The sequence below is a fragment of the Xyrauchen texanus genome, chromosome 19 (assembly GCF_025860055.1).
Source record: "Xyrauchen texanus isolate HMW12.3.18 chromosome 19, RBS_HiC_50CHRs, whole genome shotgun sequence".
Lineage (NCBI taxonomy): Eukaryota > Metazoa > Chordata > Actinopteri > Cypriniformes > Catostomidae > Xyrauchen > Xyrauchen texanus.
The window spans coordinates 8,702,461-8,725,072 of NC_068294.1; the positions used below are offsets into that span (position 1 = coordinate 8,702,461).

The 22,612-nt window shown below is 36.9% G+C and overlaps 1 protein-coding gene across 2 annotated transcripts in view; it reads right to left on the reverse strand.

Annotated features, from left to right (window-relative positions):
* Window positions 1–21,458, reverse strand: part of LOC127659462 (disintegrin and metalloproteinase domain-containing protein 19-like) — a 40,609-nt gene extending 19,151 nt beyond the window's left edge. For both annotated transcript variants that reach the window (XM_052149302.1, XM_052149301.1), the window contains exons 1-5: window positions 21,206–21,458; window positions 20,951–21,069; window positions 20,164–20,234; window positions 859–937; window positions 36–112 (exon numbers count right to left, since the gene is read on the reverse strand). In XM_052149302.1, the coding sequence (XP_052005262.1) occupies window positions 36–112; window positions 859–937; window positions 20,164–20,234; window positions 20,951–21,069; window positions 21,206–21,335 (476 nt within the window). In that variant the 5' untranslated portion in view covers window positions 21,336–21,458. The remainder of the gene's footprint in view (window positions 1–35; window positions 113–858; window positions 938–20,163; window positions 20,235–20,950; window positions 21,070–21,205) is intronic.
* Between the last annotated feature and the right edge of the window lie 1,154 nt (window positions 21,459–22,612).

Below are 22,612 nucleotides of genomic sequence, written 5' to 3' on the forward strand. Positions count from 1 at the left end.
TCACAGGCTACATGCATATCTGCTGAGGTTGATACCTGAGTCCTGCACAAGTGCTGAGGACCACACTGGACCCCTGAATCCCTCTGACTGTCCCATGATAATAACAGTGATCCTGCAACCAAGACAGCAGAATATTGTGAATTTTTGAAACTCAATCTGAATTACAAAAAAAATAAAAATCCAAGCAGAGATAATGCAAAATGGATATCTTTGTTGAATTTCTGTATCTAATCTAGAGTTACTCTGAAAACATTAAGATCACACATATACAGTTGCCTTACACTGAGCTAGGGGGTCTGGGTAGCTCAGTGAGTATTGACGCTGACTACCACCTCTGGAGTCACGAGTTTGAATCCAGGGTGTGCTGAGTGACTCCAGCCTAAGCAACCAAATTGGCCCAGTTGCTAGGGTGGGTAGTCACATTGGCTTAACCTACTTGTGGACCCTATAATGTGGTTCTCGCTCCCAGTGGGGCACGTGGTGAGTTGTGCGTGGATGCTGCGGAGAATAACGTGAAGCCTCCACACACGCTATGTCTCGTACTCAACAAGCCACGTGATAAGATGTGTGGATTGATGGTCTCAGACGCGGAGGCGACTCAGATTCATCCTCCACCACCCGGATTGAGGTGAGTCACTACACCACCAAGAGGACTTAGAGCGTATCGGGCATGCCAAATTGGGGAGAAAAGGGGTTGAGAAAAAAAGATCACAAAAATAGCAACCTTTTGAGCCTATTAGTTTACTGTGAATACTTAATTTATCATTAGATTACCATCTAATTGAACTTTTCAACATTAAATGTTCATTTTTTATCGTGAAAGATAGTGAGCACTTCTGGAATGGCTTCCCAACTCACCCTGTTGGAACGTCTGGAAAACTGACGGATGCCATTTTGATCATACCATATCTCTTGATATTGAGGGGAAAACAGCTCCCTTAGAAAAGAACACAAAAAGACACTTAAAAATTACATATAATAATAAGAACTGCACAGCTGGTATGATCAGACAACTTCCATCACAATCATAAATATATTACATTAACACACCCAACATGTTTCCACAATGGAGCCACACATGAACCAAGATTTAGTCCATATTAGGATTAGGTTGTTTCGAGACCAGAAATCAACAGGATTCTCTGTCCATCTAATGTATTTCTGAAGATTTATAAGCATAAAATGGCTAAGAGAGTGAAGAAATATCTTTCCTTCAATGGCCCTGAGCATATTAAACATTCATCTAAAGTGTCTGAACGCTTAGAGAATCAGAGAAATGTTCAGCAAGTGTGCATGCAATCTAAAAAGAGCCTTCACAGTGTATTTATTCATTGTGCTTGTATAATTTACTTGTATGAAAAAGTTCACTGACTACTAAACCACTGTTAAGTATTTAATTTCTTTAAGCAAAGACTAGCTAGTGATTTAAATGAGTGGTTCTCAACCCTGTTTCTGGAGGCACTTCAACGCTACACATTTTGGATATTCCCCTAATCAAACACACCTTATTCAAGTCATCAGCTCGTTAGTGGAGACTCCAAGCAAGTATAGGCCTCTGTGGAACAGTAATGGGTGTTTTCAAATCTGTGAGCATTTTCAAAACTATCCAATCAAAGTACAGAATGTTAATGGTTTGAAAAAGCCCACTGATTGGGAAAAGCCCATTTTTGTTCTGCAGAGACGTGAGTCTCCTTTTAAGACCTGAATTGGGTGTGTCAGAAAAGGGAGATATGCAAAATGTGCAATGTTGGGGGGCCTCCAGGAACAGGGTTGAGAACCACTGATTTAAATGACACATTCAGATCTTAACTCTTCTATATAATATGAAAGTTATTGCAGATATTGCTTTTATAACAACAAAGATCATTGACTTCTGTTGTAATTTCTCAAAGATTTTTATATCAGACTGATCACACAGTGAATTCGGCAACAGGAGGTTGAAAGTTTTGCTACTGAAATCGGTCTGTGCTTACTGAAATATGAACTACTTCCCCAGTGGTCAAAGCTGAAAGTGTTGTTGATGTGAAATGTCCACAGGGTGGCGCCAAAAGTGAGTTGTAATACAGTCAACAGGAAGGCATATTTTGTTAACTCTACCCCCTAACCCAAACCTGAACCCTAAATACAAATGTATTTACCTTACCCTCTAGTGACATAGACACGAGTTCTAGTCCAATGGGAACCAGGAAGTAACTGCATTTCCCTTTAAGAGAACATCTTTACTCCACTGACAGTTGTAGTACAGCAGATTACTTCCTGGTACAAAGATGGAATTCTAATATGTCAATTTGACTTGCTAATTGAATGTATTTGAATCATGTCCAGTCATCACTGTGGTCTCATTCTGCTAGTCTCTTTCTCCCTCAGCCTCGATCACACACACACACACACACACACACACACACACACACACACACACACACACACACACACACACACACACACAGAAAGAGAGAACTCCCAAGCGTCTGTCCCACTTTGTTTATATTAGCAGTCCCAAAAACACTTTCTCTGGATACAGTCCAGACCTACTGAGCTGCGACCCCCATCACACTCACACAAGAACACCCACCAGGCTGCACAAGCCCACTCTCGCACTGCAGGACCATAGATCTCTACCAGAAGTGTCATGGACACTAGCAAGGTCCCTCAGAGACTACTGTTCTGGTTCATTTATCAGAAACTGTACACGCAGGGCCTATAAGAGATAATTTTAGGAGAAACTTTAGCACTCTCAGGGATTAAAGGTCATCATAGTACATAAGCACTTTTAGAAGCACTACAGTAACATATACAGTATTTTAACATTTTAGTGCCCTTAAAAGCACACTAATATAAGACAGTTCTGGAAATGTAAGAAATCAGATGCACTAACTTGAATATTATATTTATTGAGTTTTTACAATGACATAGAAATCAAATATATATATAAAAAATACCATCATCTCACAAGTCATCCCGCTTACACCATTTAACAGTGTTTCTTGAACACTTTTATCACTGTGGATTTCTAGAAGGTAAAAACTTATGTCAAACTTTTTTTTTTTCTACAAACAATGTCTAACACCGTATTTGCTTGCATTACAGCAGATTTATGTCATTTTTTCTGAAAGTCATGAAAATTCACAACAGATTTACAGCACATATCAAATTCTATATTGTGTTAAATAGAATTCTGTGCTGGAAATAATGCAGATGGAAATGAAATCTTTAATATATTTGTTAAATAAAATGTCAGACTTCTTTGACTTGCTTAAGCTAATTTCACAGCTAATATTTTATTTATACTATATACACACAATTAAATCATATTTTTAAACGTTTTGCATAATTTGGTAAAATTACAGCTAGATTTATAATGATGGCCAATAAAAATATTCTGCTCACAAGTGATATTTACCTTGAATTTTCTTTGTTTACTTCAGACATCACTTTCTCATATGTCATCTCAATCATGCTCTTCACTGAGACTTTTGCTCACTTGCTTAACAAGTATACACTAACTTTTGAAAAAACATTATTAGGGGAAACATTTTTAGTTCTGCTACAGTGGGTAATGCTCACGACAAAGCTCATGTAGACCCAGGTTCGAGTCTGAATATAGCCCCCCTCTCTTCCTCAACTTCCTGTCTCCCATAAAGGAATATTCTGTGTTCAATACTGACAGAATTCATGGCATAATGTTGATAACCACTAAAAATTATTTCGACTCATCCCTCCTTTTCTTAAAAAAAAAGCAAAAATCTGGATGACAGTGAGGCACTTACAATGGAAGTGAATGGGGACAGTCCGTAAATGTTAATACTCACTGTTTCAAAAGTATAGCCACAAGACATAAACAATATGTGTGTTAACATGATTTTAGTGTGATGAAATAACTTACGAACCTTTTCTGTATAAAGTTATAGCCAACTTTGTTTCCATGATGATGATGTAATGTCAACAAACCCCAAAACGATACAATAATATAATATAAAACATAAATAATTTTACTCAATAAATAATGAAATGTTTAATAATGTTTATTTCACTTTGTTTAGATTATCATAAATTTAAACATGTAATAATTTGTATTTTTATAATTGATTTTCATAGTTTAATATTGTCACGGCTCAGGCGAATTTGTTTGTTTGTTTTTTATGTTTTGTTATTTTCTCTCCCTCATGTCTCGCAGGCACGGCTGGCACGCATGATCAGTGATTTCATGGGAACATTGATTGTTCCCAGGGGAACGCTGATCATGCACCTAATAAGTGTGTCAAGCAACACCTGGTTCCCCCCTAATTCACTCCCTCCTTAAGCCCTTCGTGCTCTCAGTATCTTTGCTAGATTGTTGTTTGGTGTTAAGTAACCTGGTCTTTGCCAGTGTGTCGGCGCTAGATTGCCCAACCCTGCTGGCTGTTGTTCTGCATCTCACTAAGCTTCAGCGGAGGATTCCACAAATCTATTCCTGACTTCCACAACGTGCGCACACACATTCTATGAACACTCTTCACTGATTGCTCCTTGCACGGCCATGGCATGCGTGCTTCTCAGTATCCTCGACATCAACAACTCAGTGACTACTTATAATTATTGTAAATAAATCCTTTTGAACTGTTCCTCCACTCTTGGGTCTGTTTGTATTGCTATCACTCTGACAAATATTGAGAGTCCAGGACAATGGTAAAACAGTAAAATCTATACAAAAGGCATTTTGAAAAGTCTAAAAAATAAATACGTTTGGTTAAAAGTTTTAAGTGGGTTTAAACGAGACAAGTTTTCTATTCGTTTTGAGGAAATCAACCTCTGGGACATGAAAGTGCCCGAAGCTGAAAAAACGCACAGATAAAAGAAACTTCACTGAAACTACTTCAGTTCCCACAATGGAAAATAAAATGACATTTGACGTGTTTTACTGCCAGGTGAAAACCGTGAGTCTGATGGCTTAGGAAATTCTTTTAAAGGAAAGCAATAGCACTTCTAATCAGGAAGCCGCAAAACTATATCATTCATATAGCGCTAATGCTTAATATATAAGAAGATTAGGGATTTGTTCAAAACCCAAACCTTAAATTATGAGCAGTACTAATAGTAATGCTTGCCTTGGCAAACACCAAAATAAAAAATAAAAAGCAAGAGTGAAAAGGGAATAAAAACCTTTGTTTAAAGTTGTCCTGTTTCTTAAGTATGAGAGGATATCTCCCAAGTATTTTCCAAACATCTCCTGCGGTTGCTAAAGATTCATTTGTGCAAATTTACTGAATGAGTTTCTTCTATTCAGTTTGAACCTAAAATATCTAAATGCAGGGGCACTTCAGTTTGAATAGACAGCAGTCAAGAGATATCAGGCCAATTCTAAAACTAGAACCAGATACTGTTTTTAACAGTGCTGTGCTCTACACTCTAAAAAATGCGGGGTTCTTTTTTCTACCCAATCGCTGGGTTGAGACTGTTGGGTAAGAAAGCTGGGTTGATTTGTCCCAACTTGGGTTGGCAACCATTCCTCACCAGCAACCCAACAGCGCTGGGTTGCGTATAGAGAGCAGGCACGTCACGTTAAACAAGTTCCAACGGTTCTCTCGAGTGTTCATATAGTATCACTCCGCCCGTCTGTATCACTCCGCCCATTAATTTCGCTTATTTCATTATAAACGTATGTACTATATTGGATATTTATCTACCTAAAATGTGATAGGGTGAAGTTTATCTTTCTAACTTGATTTTTCTGTCAGAAAGGTACTTCAAAAAATGTCCCGCCCTTTTTCTAGCGAATTATCGCTATTTAGCTGTACGTTTAACGGAAAACATGTCTAAATATAGCTAACTATGTAGTATTTTGTCTGAAAGTTGCTTGGTAATTTTTTGTGTCGAAATGTCCTGCTCTGCTTCTAACTAGTTACTGCGTTAAGTTTTACATTTGATTGCAAATTTTATTCATCCAGTGTAAAACGTGCCAAATAAAATTCATTCAAACTCAACTGCCAAAACAAACACACCCCTCACTTCAGTGCTATTTTGGAAGCTCTGCTCCCCAAATCTTCTCGGAGTCTCTCCACCACTGAAAAGCCTCGCCAATGTTGATGAAGTTCCTAACCCTCAACTTATCATAATCCTTCTTTTTCCTGATCTTTTTCTCTTTGTCTGATTCTTTCAGCCATTTGTCCTCCTTGGAGTTTAGAAAGTTTGCATCAGCCAGATTTGCCATCGCTCTTCTAACTGTACGTTCACACCAGAAGCGGCGAGAGCGTCAAAATTCGCTCTGGCTGCCCTGCCTTTGACGCTCAAGGACGCTCTGTCGTAGTTGAAATAGGCGGCAACGTTTGTTCAGAATGCTTTGTTTTGTGAACTATATTTAAAGGGGCCGCAATTTAAACATCCAGACATGTCGACCATTTACTTTTTGCCGACCTATCACAAGTAGCGTATATCCTCATGAACTCTTTAAAATGTGAAAATAAGAAATATATCGATGGCAGAAAGTAATTAAAATTATAGTTGTTTGTTATCAAAATAAAATACATTTGTAATAATAACTGTGGTCTTGGTGATATATATTACAGGGAAACCCGTCACGGCAATAATTAGTTTCTCCTCCATTTTATCTTCGGAACTAATGTTTGGTGGGAACCAAAGTTTACACGGTTGTGTTCTCTAGACTTCGCTAGAGCGGAGCACTTCTATATTCCAATAGGTTGCCGCCGAACCGCGTCACAGCTCATTACCATAATGTTGACTGCACTTGAACTTCCATCTGACGCCCACGCCGCCCAAGACTCGCCGCGCCGCTTCTCGCCGCCGAAAGACGCTGGCTGTCATTGAAAACGAATGACTTCCGGTCGATTTGACGCTCTCACCGCCTCTGGTGTGAATGTACGGTAATGAATTTCCCTCTCTCTCTCTGCCCCTACCCCTCATCCTGTGCACATGCAAGAACCACCCCCTGTTGCTGATTGGCTTGAGTAGTGTTGTGTAGATTGGTTCAGTCCACTTTGTTTTTGTCCCATTTACAGCTAGCAGACTGTGAGGAGATATTTGCAGAATTTGACAGTGTGTTGGATTAGAATTACTGAGTGCACCTTTAACAAGACTTTTTGTTAACATTTGAAGTGATTTGTTAACATTTTGTTTGTTTTCATTCTAAAGACCAACAGAGTGACATCGCATTATTGTTCCTTCATATGGTGCTTCCAACATCTGTCTACAAGATTGGAAAGACAATGTTTAGACTAAGTTTCATAGAAACCAGGAAGGCCTTCATAGACATACAGCCTGTAAGTTAACAGTTATTTCTAAAAACATTGCACTCTACATATACAATGCTCTGATTTTGCAGTTAATGACTCCAAAAGCTTAAAGCACCCAAACATGTCTTAGTATTCACTTAAAGGAACAATTCTGCAAGAAATTAGAATTCATTATTTTATTCTCCCTCTTGTCATTCCAAACCTGTAAGACTTTTGTTCAATTTTGGAACATAAATGAAGACATTTGAAGAATGTTCTCAGCTGTTCATGTCCATATAATGACAGACAATGATGACTTGTATTTTCAAGCTTAAAAAGGACACAAAGGCATCATAAAAGTTCTCGGCTCGGGTCATATATCAGAAGTGTTCTGAAGTGATCCTATCACTTTATATGATGATTAGATTGATAATTGATGACTATACACACTTAAATCACTCAAGATCAGATAAAGGGGCAGGGTTGAATCAGGAATGGCATCCGGTGTAAAACGTGCCAAATAAAAGATGTGGATCATCCGCTGTGGTGATCAAATCACTACACCGATCAGCGGACACACATAACACATACAAAATTACATCACAAAACTCTGCTAGCATCAAACCTCATTGATACTCAGTGACATCATGATGTCATAACATTAGGTTTGATTTAATGGCATTGTTGTAGTTTTTGTATATGCAAGTTAGAATGAGTGTAATGATTTGAGAGTAAATGATGACTTAGATAAATTTAAGTTTCTCATATAAAATTATTGTATTGCATCAGAACACTTCTGATATACGATTTGAGCCACATGGTGTAATTGTTGTTTTTGGAGCTTGAAACTTTTGGTTTGGTTGCTTTTGATGACATGGACAAAAACAACTGAGCTCAAATATCTTCATTTATGCTCTGAAGATGACAAAGTCATGCAGAATTTGAATAACGTGAGGGTGAGTTAAATTATGACAATTGTATTTTTGGGTGGACTTTTCCTATAAATTATTATTTGCTCTCAAAAAATATATATAATTTATCAATTCAAGCCCTAATCAAATATGGGGAAATACCAATACTTCAAACATTGGTTCTTGTCTATCCTGAGACCAAATGTCATGACATAAGAACCAGTGAGGATTTTATTGACGTAGCCACCATGTTGGATTTCAGCATTTTATACTGGCTGTGCAGCATACAAAGTAATTGTGAGTCGCATTAACTACTTCAATGAAACTAGTGCTTTAAGCATAGTGACCAAACATTCAAGAGTTGTATTCTTCTTACATTGATGCAGAGTTACAGTATATTATGTTTTATTTATTTTTTTCTTTCCAGATTGATACCAATATGGCTGAGTACCTGCGACGTGCAAAAAACACCACCAAATTTCCATATGTCCTGATGCTTGGAGACAACAACCAGCGCTTTCAAGCCTTTGTTGTAATAAACGGAGAATCATTTGACAAAACACATTGCTGGCAGCAGTAGATGTTTGCTTTAAGGCATTCTACACCTTAGATATCAATTTCCCCAAACCGTGTTCCCCAGTGTGGGAATTTTTACAGATTGTGGTGTATGGACTTCCTGGAACTGAATCCCCCACTAAGGATCTGTCTAAACTTCTTATATTGTTGTAGATGTTTGCATTTAATGCATTCTACACATCAAAACAGTGTTTTCATCTTAAGCATTTAATTTATTTTTGTATGTTGATTGAGTTTTGTCAGTGCAGAGCCAGAATCAAGGGCAAAAAACTGTAATGAATTGTTTTTTTAAGAATTGAAATTTTTACTATGACGACAAAACATTTATTTTGACTGTTTTCCTGTGCTTGTTGCTCAGCTTGTTATGTTATATTAGAAAGTTTGGTTGAATGCAAAAAGTAAATTTTGTATCCTTTGTAATTGCACTTAATTTGAACAAACTCATGCAAACACTGAAAACTGGTGTCTAGTTGTGTGTATTGTATACATTTCAGGGTTTCAATAATGTAAAATGTTTACCATTTTATTATTACTGTAGCATGTATTACTCTTGTCATTTTGTGTGTTAAAGTTGTTTAAATGACCAAGATATCCGTGTAAATTTCCAACCCAATTGGGTTCATTTTAACCCAGCAGTGTAGTCATTTTTAACCAATAGATTGGTTAAACAAATTAACCCAACATGCTGGGTCAGATATGGACATCCCCAGCGCTGGGTTGTTTTAACCCAGTTGGGTGGATTAAAACGGGTGGCTGGGTTGCCAAAATAACCCAAATGGGTTGTTTTTAACCCAGCATTTTTTAGAGTGTATTAACATGCACTAAAATTTATCACCAAATGTGTCCTTTAAGTAATGGCGTGTAGTTCAGTATGAACATGCTGAGGGGGTGACATTTAATGAACAGTCTTGATTTTGAAAGAAAAGCAGGCCTACGCATTTCCCCCCCATTTTAAAAGCCAATAATTTTCTGAGGGACAGCATAAATTGGCAGGTTTATTTTTTATTTATAATGTTTCGTTTATTTAGCCAATTAAATTTTTTACTTAAAAATGAAAATTGGTTGTATGACTTTCTTTTGCAAGTGAAGATTTTTAGTTGAATCAGGTCTGTAGGTCCATACAATGCAAGTGAATGTTGGCGAGACCTTTCAAGGTCCAAAAATCACATAAAGGAAACATAAAAGTAATCCATCCATCTGGATACTTTTTTTAAAAAAAAATTGTATTTATTTTTTTTATAAATTCTCCTCCCTGCTCAGTAGGAGCACTAAGCACTAACAATGAGTACAACCAAAAACAAAAGAAAAATGTGAAAGTGGAAATTTATAGTAAAATGAACTTAAAGATGAAAGATATTGAATATATGGATTTAACCACTGGAGTCTTATGGATTACTTTATGCTGCCTTTATGTGCTTTTTGGACATTGAAAGTTCTGGCCACCATTCACTTGCATTGTACAGACCTACAAACCAGATATATTCTTCTAAACATCTTTGTTTGTGTTCAGCAAAAGAAAGAAAGTCATGCACATCTGAGATGACATGAGGGTGAGTAAATGATGAGATAGTTTTGATTTTTGGGGTGAATTATCCATTTATAATGAGAAAAAACTATTTTCCAAATGTGGTAAGAAAAACAGAGATCTTTATTCAAGATATATTCTCTAAAAACAAGTCTTAAAGGGATAGATTATTTGCTCACCCTCATTTTATTCAAAACCTGTATGCTCTCATTTCTACAGTTAAAAGGAGATGTTAGGCAGAATGTTCAGTCTCAGTCATCATTTACTTCCAGTGAATAGAAAAAAGTTGAAAGTGAATAGTGACTGATGCTATTAATGCTATCAGTCCCTAACATGCTGCCTAACATCTTTTCTGCTCCATGGAAGGGAGAAATTCATACAGGCTTACAACAAAATGAGGCTAATACATTTTCTGTTTTTGGGTGAACTTTCCCATTATATTGCATGCAATTTTGCTTCTCGTATAAATTTGTCTTGTAAGACAGTTTTAATATTCTGGGACTCAAGACACAAATACCGATTAAGAAAAGTTACTTTTTGCAGTGAATGTCAAAATTTGCCATGTCAGAACCCCAACACTAGCAAGGATAGTTTGCCCCCAGATACTATCCGCGAGGGTGGAAAAGCTCTCAGGACAGATATGGGGCAATAGGCCAGGGGGTTTTGACTGAATGCATCTGTTATCCAACAATAGCACTTAAACAAAGCACGCCTGTTGATCTCATCCTCTGCTGTGCACTTTGAAGGAACTAAAACAAGGAGCACACTTAAACTGCCACACTGCCACCAATGACCAAAAATATGATGCTATATTGAGCCTAAACACAAGCAGCCACTGGCCCAGAGAGAAGAATCATAAATTAACAATGAACTCAAACTGGCTGCGCATGACGCCATAGTCCCTTAGGCTCTGGAAAAATAAGTGTGTGAGATGAAGAGATGGGGGGTATTTTACAACAGAAAGGAGGGCCCTGATCCTACTGGGTGATTAATTAATGGAATTTTTGTGGCATCTAGGCAGTTGTTTTAGCTACGCAATCACAAACACCTATGGAGAGACACCTATAAAACTCAAAGCAAAAATAGATTAATGCAATACTGGTGTCTGCAGAGGATTTGACTGTGGTACAAATGAAACTGTCTTAATGTACAGGGAGCCCCTGTAAAGGGCATTATAATACAATGCTTAACGCAATAGAGCGCAACAGTTCCAGGCAAAGTTTTCAGCCATCTTGGCACCAAAAGTATTTTTCCCATTAATTTTAGCAGAGGCTTTTCATTAAATCCTTCATAAAACAGTTGTAAGCCATAACCCAAAGCAACCAGCTTCGAGGTGAATCACAACTTTATTAACTTTGATTTGAGGCAAAATTTTAGAAAACCAGACATAAAGACAAAGGTACAAGACAACCATTAATTGATATAGTTTTGAATAGAGCGCAATAGTCTGGTTCCGGGAGCAAAAATCCCATAAATGTTTTCAATAGATTAATTGATTTTCAATGATAAATGATATACTTTTAAAGACTGACCTACCATGAGCTCCAAGGATGATCTTCAATGGTATATTCATTTGATGAAGCCATCAGTCTGCATTATTTCAACATTGTTGTTTAAAAAACATGTTTGATAGTGGAATTCCTGGTAAAAAACTACATTACCCATAATCTTGAAGAGAGATCCACCAATAAAAGAACCGTGGCCAACATAGCCAGTGAAACAAGCCCAGGAATGACCGCCCACTGCAATAATGTGCTATGAATGACATTAGCGAATTTCTGGCAACCACAGCTGGCAGTTTTTTACCATACATTTAACAGGATTTTTTTTTACAGTGTACAGCAAACATAATCTAAATCTTCTCTATAAAATTAGAGAAGATTTTGGATCACTACCACCAGCTGGTATTTAAAGGCACCAACAAACTTCTAGTGAAAGAAAGAACGAGTGCAACATAATTTAGAGGAAAATATGGCCAAATATAAAGTGTTTTTGAGTTCGAAACTGCATTTTATTAAGAGTTCATTAGATTAATTTTTCCAAAATTCATCATAAAATACAGAGGGAAACCAGTGCATATTATGGCTATGTATAGTGTATTAGCATTAGCATTAGCGTAATGTATGTAGAATGTAAGCATGACAAAATAGACATTATCTACTACATATATATTTCTGTTAATCATCATCGAGTGGTTTCAACAGATTCTTTTACTGATCTCATGTGGATTCTATTCATAGGATGAGGCATATAGTCATTGATAGGCCTAACACATTTTATGTCCCATTTGTTAACGTTTTACGATTAGTCTGATGAAAGAAAACCGTGCATCTTATATTTAAATTATTTTCTAATACGTCAGCCCCAGTGATGTGGGCAGTGTTTGAATGTTCGCCTACCTTTGCTTGACTGATTCAACTTTCTTTCTAGCTCTGAGTGAAGAAGAACTTCACCGTGAGTGTATCAGAGCCTTAACTTTCTTAGTTCTTCTTTCTTTCTTTCTTTCTTTCTTTCTTTCTTTCTTTCTTTCTTTCTTTCTTTCTTTCTTTCTTTCTTTCTTTCTTTCTTTCTTTCTTTCTTTCTGTCTTTCTTTCATTCTTTCTTTCATCCAGTGTACAATAAGGAAAGACAACATTAATACTGTACAAAGATGCAAAATGGATAGGAATGATTTTGTGTCTAGGGAGCACTAAGATGTTGAAACGAGGACAGACAGATGCAGTGATGAAGAGCTGTGTGTTTGAGACACAACCGTCTGGCAGCAGCTGAAACAAAGAGCTCATTTCAGTGCGGAGGAGCAATGTCTTGAGGGTCAGTGGGCCACATTTTCTCCACGTATCAAATGACATCACTATAGAAGAAGGTCGAGGGAGAAATAGAGATGAGGAAAGCGGGTGAAGGAGTACAGAGAGTGTAAGAGTGAAAGATGAAATGAGTGTGTCACAAAGAAACAGTTTGCTGAATGATTAGTAGGCACAAAAAGGAGAGAGGAGATGGGCTGGAGGGAGAATAATGTAATTGGGGCATTTCCTGAGCTGGAGATGTGACGGAGGGGCTTTTATTGCCTGAGTGCAAGAGCGTCTGCATAGTGCTAAAGAGCATGTCCGAGTGGTCTGCCCTTTATCTGACAGTGAACCAGCCCTCAAAAGGGGTCATTTGAAAGTCGAACATGCCAATATATTACCATGTACAGGAAAATAAACAAACAGAAAGAAGAAAGCACACAATAAAAAATGGGTCACTTCATACATTTATATAGTGTTTGTTAGTTTTCTTCTTCTTCTTATTATTATTATTATTATTATGCTTCGTATGTGTGGGAGGTCTATAGCAGCCCATAGACCAGTGGTAAAAATGGTAAAAAGTTTTAAAGTTTGGCACACTGATTGGAGTCTCTATGTCAGTAATGGAGTGGTGGTGATGTAGTGGGCTAAATCACATAAATGTTAATCAGAAGGTTGCTGGTTTGATCCCCACAGCCACCACCATTGTGTACTTGAGCAAGGCACTTAACTCCAGGTTGCTCCGGGGGGATTGTCCCTGTAATAATTGCACTGTAAGTCGCTTTGGATAAAAGCGTTTGCCAAATGCATAAATGTAAATGTAAAATGTAAATGTAATCCCTCTAGCACCACCAACAGCTCAGAGTTGCACTTACGTTTATGATCATACCTTTTGAACCCTATAAGATCTAGTGGTTTAAATTTACACCCGACTACATTTTCTGCCATTTAACATTTTCTGAAAAAGACCAAAATAGACCACGTGAATGAATCAACAACAGTGAGCATGCCAAAGTGGTCGTAAAGCTATATCTTGGCAACGCTTTGGTGTATTGAAACTAAACTTGGTATATGTCATAACCATCATCCCCTGACCTGAGCAATTTTGGAAGTTTTGAGAAACTGAAAAAATTGCTTTTTCTTATGACTTCTAAATAGTTTGGCCTAAAATCATGAGGTGATTTGATCTCTTTATTTTCTTTGGGACATACATATTCGAATGATATCCAGTGTTCCTAGGTCAGCCATATTGCGCATTGGCCATTTTAATTTTATAAACGCAATTTTTTTTTTAATTGTATTTTACAAACGCTTTGGTGAATAACTTGGTATGTGTCATTGACCCCATGCCCTGAAGGTACCTGAGATGTTTGGGAGCAACACAATCTAGTGCTAAAACAAAACAAGAAAGAAAGAAACTTTTATAATGCTTCTAAATTCTGATTTATTTGGCCTATTGTCACAATCTGATAGCATTGGCTGGTTTTCTTAGATCCCTTGGGTCATGGTGAGTACAGTTATACCAAATTTGCCATTGTCTATCCACCAATTTGGCTCATATCATCTTCAGACCAAACTGGACCATAGAGACCATCAAGTTCTGAAAGTTGTTTTCATAGCACACAAAACAAAATTTTTACACCTTTGAATACAACACTACACTTACCAGCAATCTCCTGCTTATGTATCATTATAATGACACTGAGGACAAGCCAAAAATCTGACTGAAACCATATGGGAGATCAAGGCATCAGTACGGATTCTAATGCTTCCTCTGACATCTTCAGACCCACAGGAGACAAAGAGAGTGGACAGAAATAAAAAAAATTTGTTTTCAAAAAAAGTGAAAGAAACTTCAGCACACACAGTCTGAGATTATTTATTCTATTGCATACTGGTGCAAAAGAGATCAAGCAGTCAAACAGAGCTATTGGAGTGTTGGGTTGTTCCCTCCTACACCAGAAACTCGCCTGAGCCCTAAATAATATCTCCCCAGATGGCTATCCAAAGTGTCCCTTGACCTCCGCGTCTCAACACCCTTGCAAGACTTGAGTCAGCAATGGCCTGCCTGCATCTAAACCCAATCACCTCCTGGGTCCATGAGGGCAAACATTCATCAGGATAAAAGCTGTAAGTCTTTGCCAACACACATAAGTGCACACACAGGCCCTTTCTCCTTCAGACTGAGATGAATCTACCCTGGATGACGGCCATTGACTACAGATTCCTGGAGATTCACAGCTGCTTTTTGATATTCTGTGCATGAGCTCTTACTTTCAAATAGAACAATTGAGAAGTACAACTAAACATAAAGGCAGAATGCACAGATATGGCTTCATTTCTGTGCTGCAGGAAATCTTTGTCATTGTAATTTCATCAATGTCAGCCAACTCTTTCCCTGAATATAAACCATACAAGAGGATGTAGGCAGCTACATACATCCGGAATATGCAAAAAAACCCACATAAATTATTCTAAGTTTAGTCATGAAACTCTACACGGAGCAAGTTGATAGAGATAATTAGAGATCAAGTAATTTTTATTTTGTATAGCGTTTTTCACAACACACATAATTTCAAACCAGGTTTACAGAAAATTATGCTTCAACAGAAAAGGCTGTATCATCGTAATGTCTTCGAGTCATAATAGTGCAGTTTTATTAAAAAAAAAAACATGATTGTAAATTGTGCCTTAAAATAAATTTAGACCCCCAGTGCGCAAGCTTAAGGCAGTGTAGTCTGAGATGTTGTCTGTTAGCTAATCAACTTGTGTACTTCCTCTTTGTCTAGCATTTAAATAGCCTCAGTTGTTTGCAGATAGGCCAGATTCACTGCAGTGCACTATGAGAGTTTTCTCTCTGAAACCCTCCTCCTCCCCAGTACCCCATGTCTAGATCTGCTTTAAAGGGATTGTATGTATGTCTAATTGTGTCCATAACAACATCAGATATTAATACAAATAATACCATTGCTATTTGATCTATGCAATGGCACGGAATGACTACCATCGTAGGCGTAATTTGCGGCTGGGCCGAGTGGGACGTGCCCCTACCCTTTTTCACCTTGGCCAATTTTGTCCCCACCACCTTTTGAAATAGTTTTGAAATAGCTTTCGTCAGGAAGGTGTCTAATGCAGAAGAAACATCCCCGGTTCTTGAGCAGGAGTTTCCATTTAGTTTGTATGTTATAATACATTTGTTATGATGAATGCTTGTTGTGGCTGTTTTCAGTGGTGTTGAGTGACTGCGTGCGCCAATGTTCAGTGGTGGTGGTGTAGTGGTCTAAAGCACATAACTGGTAAACTGGTAATCAGAAGATCGCTGGTTCGATCCCCACAGCCACCACCATTGTGTCCTTGAGCAAGACACTTAACTCCAGGTTGCTCCGGGGGGATTGTCCCTGTAATAAAGGCACTATAAGTCGCTTTGGATAAAAGCGTGTGCCAAATGCATAAATGTTCTCTCGTGCATCCAGACTTTCTAGTTAAGACACAAAGCAAAATGCAAACAGATGCGCCCCTGCTCATAATATACAGTATATCCATTGAAGTACAGATGGTCTTCGTCTATCAAAATAAAAAGTTTTATTAGGGCGGATTAGAACACGGAATTCCTTGTATTGGAAGTTTACCATGGGACAATCAGTCATTCTGGCCAAAGTTTGCTGATCCATGTATTTATCTATTAACCACTGGTTACCATGGTACCATGTTTAAAAAAAAAAACATGGTAATACTATGGTACATTTTTGCATTTTTGTTAGTGAAATATATCAGCATTTTATCCATTTTTATACAAGATTCCAACTCTTGTATCAAAGTGCTTTCCAAATTTCAATGGAAATGGGAGAAAAAGGCAACATAATATACATTTTATGTACAGTAAATGTATTATAATATTTTAAATAATTATTGAAAACTAAACAAAAAAGTTATGGTAGGTTTTCCAATGTTATTGATAATTTGAACAAAGCTTGACTGCCCATTATACCAAGGTAAGGAGTTTTAGCTTAATAAGAGAAAACTGCCAGTACACTATTCCGATATTTTTCAGGTGATATTTGTATTTACTTCGATATGTGGGCATGTGTGCAGTGTATAAACACATAACAACAGTCATGGAGGTAAACTGACTATAATTGTTAAGGTTTCTCAGAAAATAATTATTAATCAGAGTGCAGTGGCAATTTAACATGACAGCAGCAGACATTTTTGGTATACTCACAATCACCACCTAGAAATCTAATTAGTATGGATTCCTTTTCCAACTGAGAGATCGAGGGTGGATAGAGAGAGGTTAAAAAGGTAAAGAAAAGCATGTGTGGTCAATTCCAAAGCACAAAATATGAATGAATTAGATACTACGAAGAGAAGAGAGGGACTCTGTCTTTCAGAATTTGGGATGACTCATACACACACGAAAAAAATGTCTAACTACTCACTAAACTTCAATGAGGTTAATCCGAGCCTTTGATGAGAGATTATCTTTGCATCTTTGTTGTGCGACCGGAAGCGTGTTGTGTTAGCAGCGTTGGAGACCCTGGTTTGGAACCTGCATTGAAACTAGGAAGTAATCACGTTTGCACAATCAGAGATGAGCACACTTCTGAGGATGCATTTTTCCTTGGACATTACACAGAAAATAGAGCTCTCATGCCCCTATGCCCAACAACACTTAACAGTTCCGACACTGGGGGCAGTGTTTTGAATTTCTGATAGCATAGAAACATTTTAGCTTAAGAAAAGTCTACCTACTGTTTCCTGTCTGAATCTGAATACATGTTTTAAATTGTTATTTAATGAACTGACATTTATATCATTTTAAGTATCACCCAAATACTTCTAGCAAGTCAGTACACTGGCGGCCATAGTTGGAACGCTCCCGGGAAGCTATTTCCTGTCATGACAGTGAAGCTCCTATCTACTTGAATTGGGAAACACTGAAATCTCAAAAGCGGTTGGTCGAGATTTCGATCAAAGAACGTAAAAACTGACAACAGTGGAATAATAAATTGTGCTTCTTTATTATGCTAAAAAAATTGATTTTCCTGCCTTGTATAGCTTCATGCATGTTCTCGAGTTAACTGACAGGTGATGTATGTATCTAAAAGGTGACAAGTAGATATTAGAAATTCGTACATAATTTATGAGTTTATTTCATATGGTCTCGCACGATGTTGTTTGCATAAACTCGTATGACATCATCACCTGCAAATGCCCAGATGTCTAATGTGGAAGTAAGCGTGAGTTCTGCGCACAAGGATTTAAGGATTAATATTATGCCCTAACCCAAACCCCTTATCTAATAACCAATCAGTAGAGTATGTAAACATGATAGGAAGCTGTTGTGTGTGACAGAAGCAAGTAATTGTCACGTATTAGATGGAAATTATGTCCAGCGATGTCATTGGCTGTAGTGAACGTCGTAGGAATTCAAACAGAGTGCAGTCACACGATATCATATGAATTAACCTTCTAAACTTTTTAGAAAAGTTGTATGAACCCTAATGATTTCACATTGAGAGTGTGTTGGAATTGACCAGTATGATATTGCATCAGATTGGAATCCAATAACATTGTGTCTCTCTGTATAAGGATATTGCTTAATCGTATGTGTAATAACCATTAAACTCTTGCAAGTTATAAACCAAATCCTTCCCAAAATACAAACTGACACAACATTATGTTAATTAAATAATGGTGTTTTCATCAGTCCATATATTACAGCTTTAAACAGGCTGCAGAGGGCTGATCAGTGGAGGAGAATCTCATAGTCGCAAATGCCCAAAGCATGATGCTGTCCCCTGGGGTCATCTCTGTCAGACACCACGGAGTCGTGTTTTAGATGGATCTTCAGTTAAAAGCCTATGGCTTTTCCATCTGCTCTGACATCCAGACAGGACCTTCACTAATGTACAGTACCAAAACTTTGACCAGCACTTACCATAGGAAAGAAAAAACATAAATTAGATCTATCTATCTATGACTAATAAGTAATTTGCAAATGCATTATAAATCATTTATATGCAGTTATAACAACATACATAAAAAAGATGACTTTCATGCAACACTTGCCAAATAGTGAGCCTTTTAGTCTAGTAAAAAAAATTAAATAACCTATGTATAAAAAAAAAAACATAGGTTATGTGTACATATAGGTACAAATGTTGGCATAAAGGTCACTAATGTTGGCAACTCCCAAATAAATTCTTTAGATGTGTCCACTTTACATTCAGGTATATATTCATAGGTTACTCATGTTGAATAAGTGTTCTCAACATGTGTGGGAAAAATGGCTCAGTATTTAGCAATTGCATGACAGTCTTTTTATTCATGTTGTTATAACCACAATTACATATTATATTATTACAATGTTATAATATCAATGATTATAATGCATTTGTAAATGAATTATTAGTCATTAATGAACCCCTTTATTAACCCTGCAATAAAAAGTAATGGATTTTAATATGAACTCAAACATATCTCATCAAATTCTTCCAAGACCAAATTATCTGAGCAATGCTATTCACATTCATGTTATAGCCATATACTCTTACTGTATGTCAACAATTGACTTGTCTATTTATGTCTATTCTCATTTCTCCAAAGGAATTTCAGAAGAAAAATTCAAGACAAAGTTGTTGAAACATAAATGAGAACCAACACAGAATCCCTTCCATTGATCATTTCACTCATACATCACAATGAAGTCCTGTTATTAGCCTTTTAATGCTGACAATCCACCTTAGAAACAATCAACCTGTCTGTTCTACTCTGCTTTATCAACTTATTATCATGAGCACTAATTAACTTACACCCTAATGGCATGCACCACTGGGGAGACACTAAACCACGTGTAATACTCAGCTTCCTGTATCCTGGGGCAGGCATATCAGATGTCATTCCCATATGGTTTAATGCTCGTGCAATGCAGAAACCCTCCATCAACACATGCACATATGGTTGTGCCAAAATGAACCACATAGACATGTATTTTTGGTACAGTGAAATGAATGGCATTTAATTGCAAGTGTATCATGTCATATCTAGAATGTCATGACACCTCCTGTTGGGAAGTGATTTGTGGCTGTAGTGGAGTAGAGATGGATAGCAGTGGATGAAACTGAATGGAGAAGGTTATTTATATGCCACATCAAACTCACTCATTTTTCTGGAGTTGCAGGATCAGATCTTGTCCTTCTGCGGTTATCTTGACCTCTGCCTCAGGCGGATGCTGAGAAGGTAAAGCAATCAGTTTACCTAGAATTACCCAATAAATTTAATTATGCAAAATTGTAGATAGCTGATCTAATACATTGCAGCTTTATAAAAGAAACCTATAAATAATTAACATATTATGAATATTACAAAATAAAGAGTGATTTTAATTTAATTATTTTTTATTTTAGATACACTGTAAAAAATAAATGGTAACCTGCAAATTTTACCTTAAGGAGCTATTTCTAATTGATCTCTATAGTCTCTTAAAATGTGTTTTGTTGGTGTAACCTAATGTAGTCAGGTTGGCTCAGAGATGTTAAATTATATTTTTGACTTGATGAAGATCTCATGAAGCACAATTTTCAGGTTAACATAAGATTCTGCTCTATTTCTTGGTCACTAACTAAATGTAAGAATATTGGTAACATTCTCAAATCATGCTCCGATGACATGGATCATCAGGTTTTATTTAAATAAATTCTTCACTTCCGTTGTGATGCAGATATAATATGTTTAAAAATGTCAAATAGAACCATTTTCACTTGGTCAAAAAGCATTTTCAAAGGTTGTCTGAATTTTAGACTCAGACTATTTGTATGAACTTTTAATGAAATGCAAATTAATTCCACTAATGTGAAGTTCTGGCATATGACAATGTAACTACAATAAAGCTAAATGCATGCTACAAGCAAAATATTTCAGTCTCAACCCTCTATTCCCAGAAATTACCTCAAAGTCCACATGAGATCTTTTGTGTCTGGCAGGGCTGAGCCAATGTGGATAAGTGATAAAGTGCTCCAGGTTGTCCAGGATGCGAGATGAGTCGCCATGCCAACGTCCATCTGATACTAGAATAAATCAATAAATCACGTGACAAACAAATAATCAATCTGACACAATTTCAAGCGCTAAGCATCTTCTAGGACTATTTCAGACATAACAATGACGTGCCATTATTACACTATTGAATGCAAGGACACTCACCCATATGTATTTTCTCGACATCTGCAGAGCATCTTACCGCGAGATGTAAACAACAGCATACAAATAAAAAACTAAATTGCACTGCGCCTGCGAGCGTGCAGCGGTATAAAGGCACGCCCCGTATCATCATACAATAGACGGTAAAATCATAAATTGCGCAAAGAATCGACCCATGCACAATTAATAATTTCAGTGGATTGTGAAGAACATTCGTGGTGAACAGTAGCACCGGCGTGTGTATTGTCGCTGTGAAATCCGACAGAGACAGTGAGAGAAGCGCATCTTTACAGCCCTACTTCAACATGAGAGAAGCACCTCCCCTTCAGTCTGCCTTCACCACAACAAAAACAGATCTATCTGTCTGTCTGTCTGTCTGTCTGTCTAACTCTCTGTCTGTCTGTCTATCTATCTATCTATCTATCTATCTATCTATCTATCTATCTATCTATCTATCTATCTATCTATCTATCTATCTATCGTTTGTCTGTCTGTCTGTCTATCTAACGTCTGTCTGTCTGTCTATCTATCGTCTGTCTGTCTGTCTGTCTGTCTATCTATCTATCTGTCTGTCTATCATCTATCTATCTATCTATCTATCTATCTATCTATCTATCTATCTATCTATCTATCTATCTATCGTCTGTCTATCTATCGTCTGTCTATCTATCTATCTATCTATCTGTCTGTCTATCTATCTATCTATCCATCTATCGTCTGTCTATCTATCTATCTATCTATCTATCTATCCATCTATCTATCTATCTATCTATCTATCATCTATCTATCTATCTATTGTCTGTCTATCTATCTATTTATCTATCTATCTATCGTCTGTCTATCTATCTATGTATCTATCTATCTATCTGTCTATCTATTTATCTATCTATCTATCGTCTGTTTATCTATCTATGTATCTATCTATCTATCTGTCTATCTATTTATATATCTATCGTCTGTCTGTCTGTCTATCTGACTGTCTGTCTATTTATCTATCTATCTATCTATATGTCTGTCTATCTATCTATCTATCTATCTATCTATCTATCTATCTATCTATCTATCTATCTGTCTGTCTGTCTGTCTGTCTGTCTGTCTATTTATCTATCTATCTGTCTATCTATATATCTATCTATCTGTCTATCTATCTATCTATCTATCTATCTATCTATCTATCTATCTATCTATCTATCTATCTATCTATCTATCTATAGTCTATCTATCTATCTATCTATCGTTTGTCTGTCTATCTGTCTGTCTGTCTGTCTGTCTGTCTATCCATCGTCTATCTATCTATCTATCTGTCTATCTATCTATCTATCTATCTATCTATCTATCTATCTATCTATCTATCTATCTATCGTCTGTCTATCTATCTATCTTATCGTCTGTCTATCTATCTGTCTATCT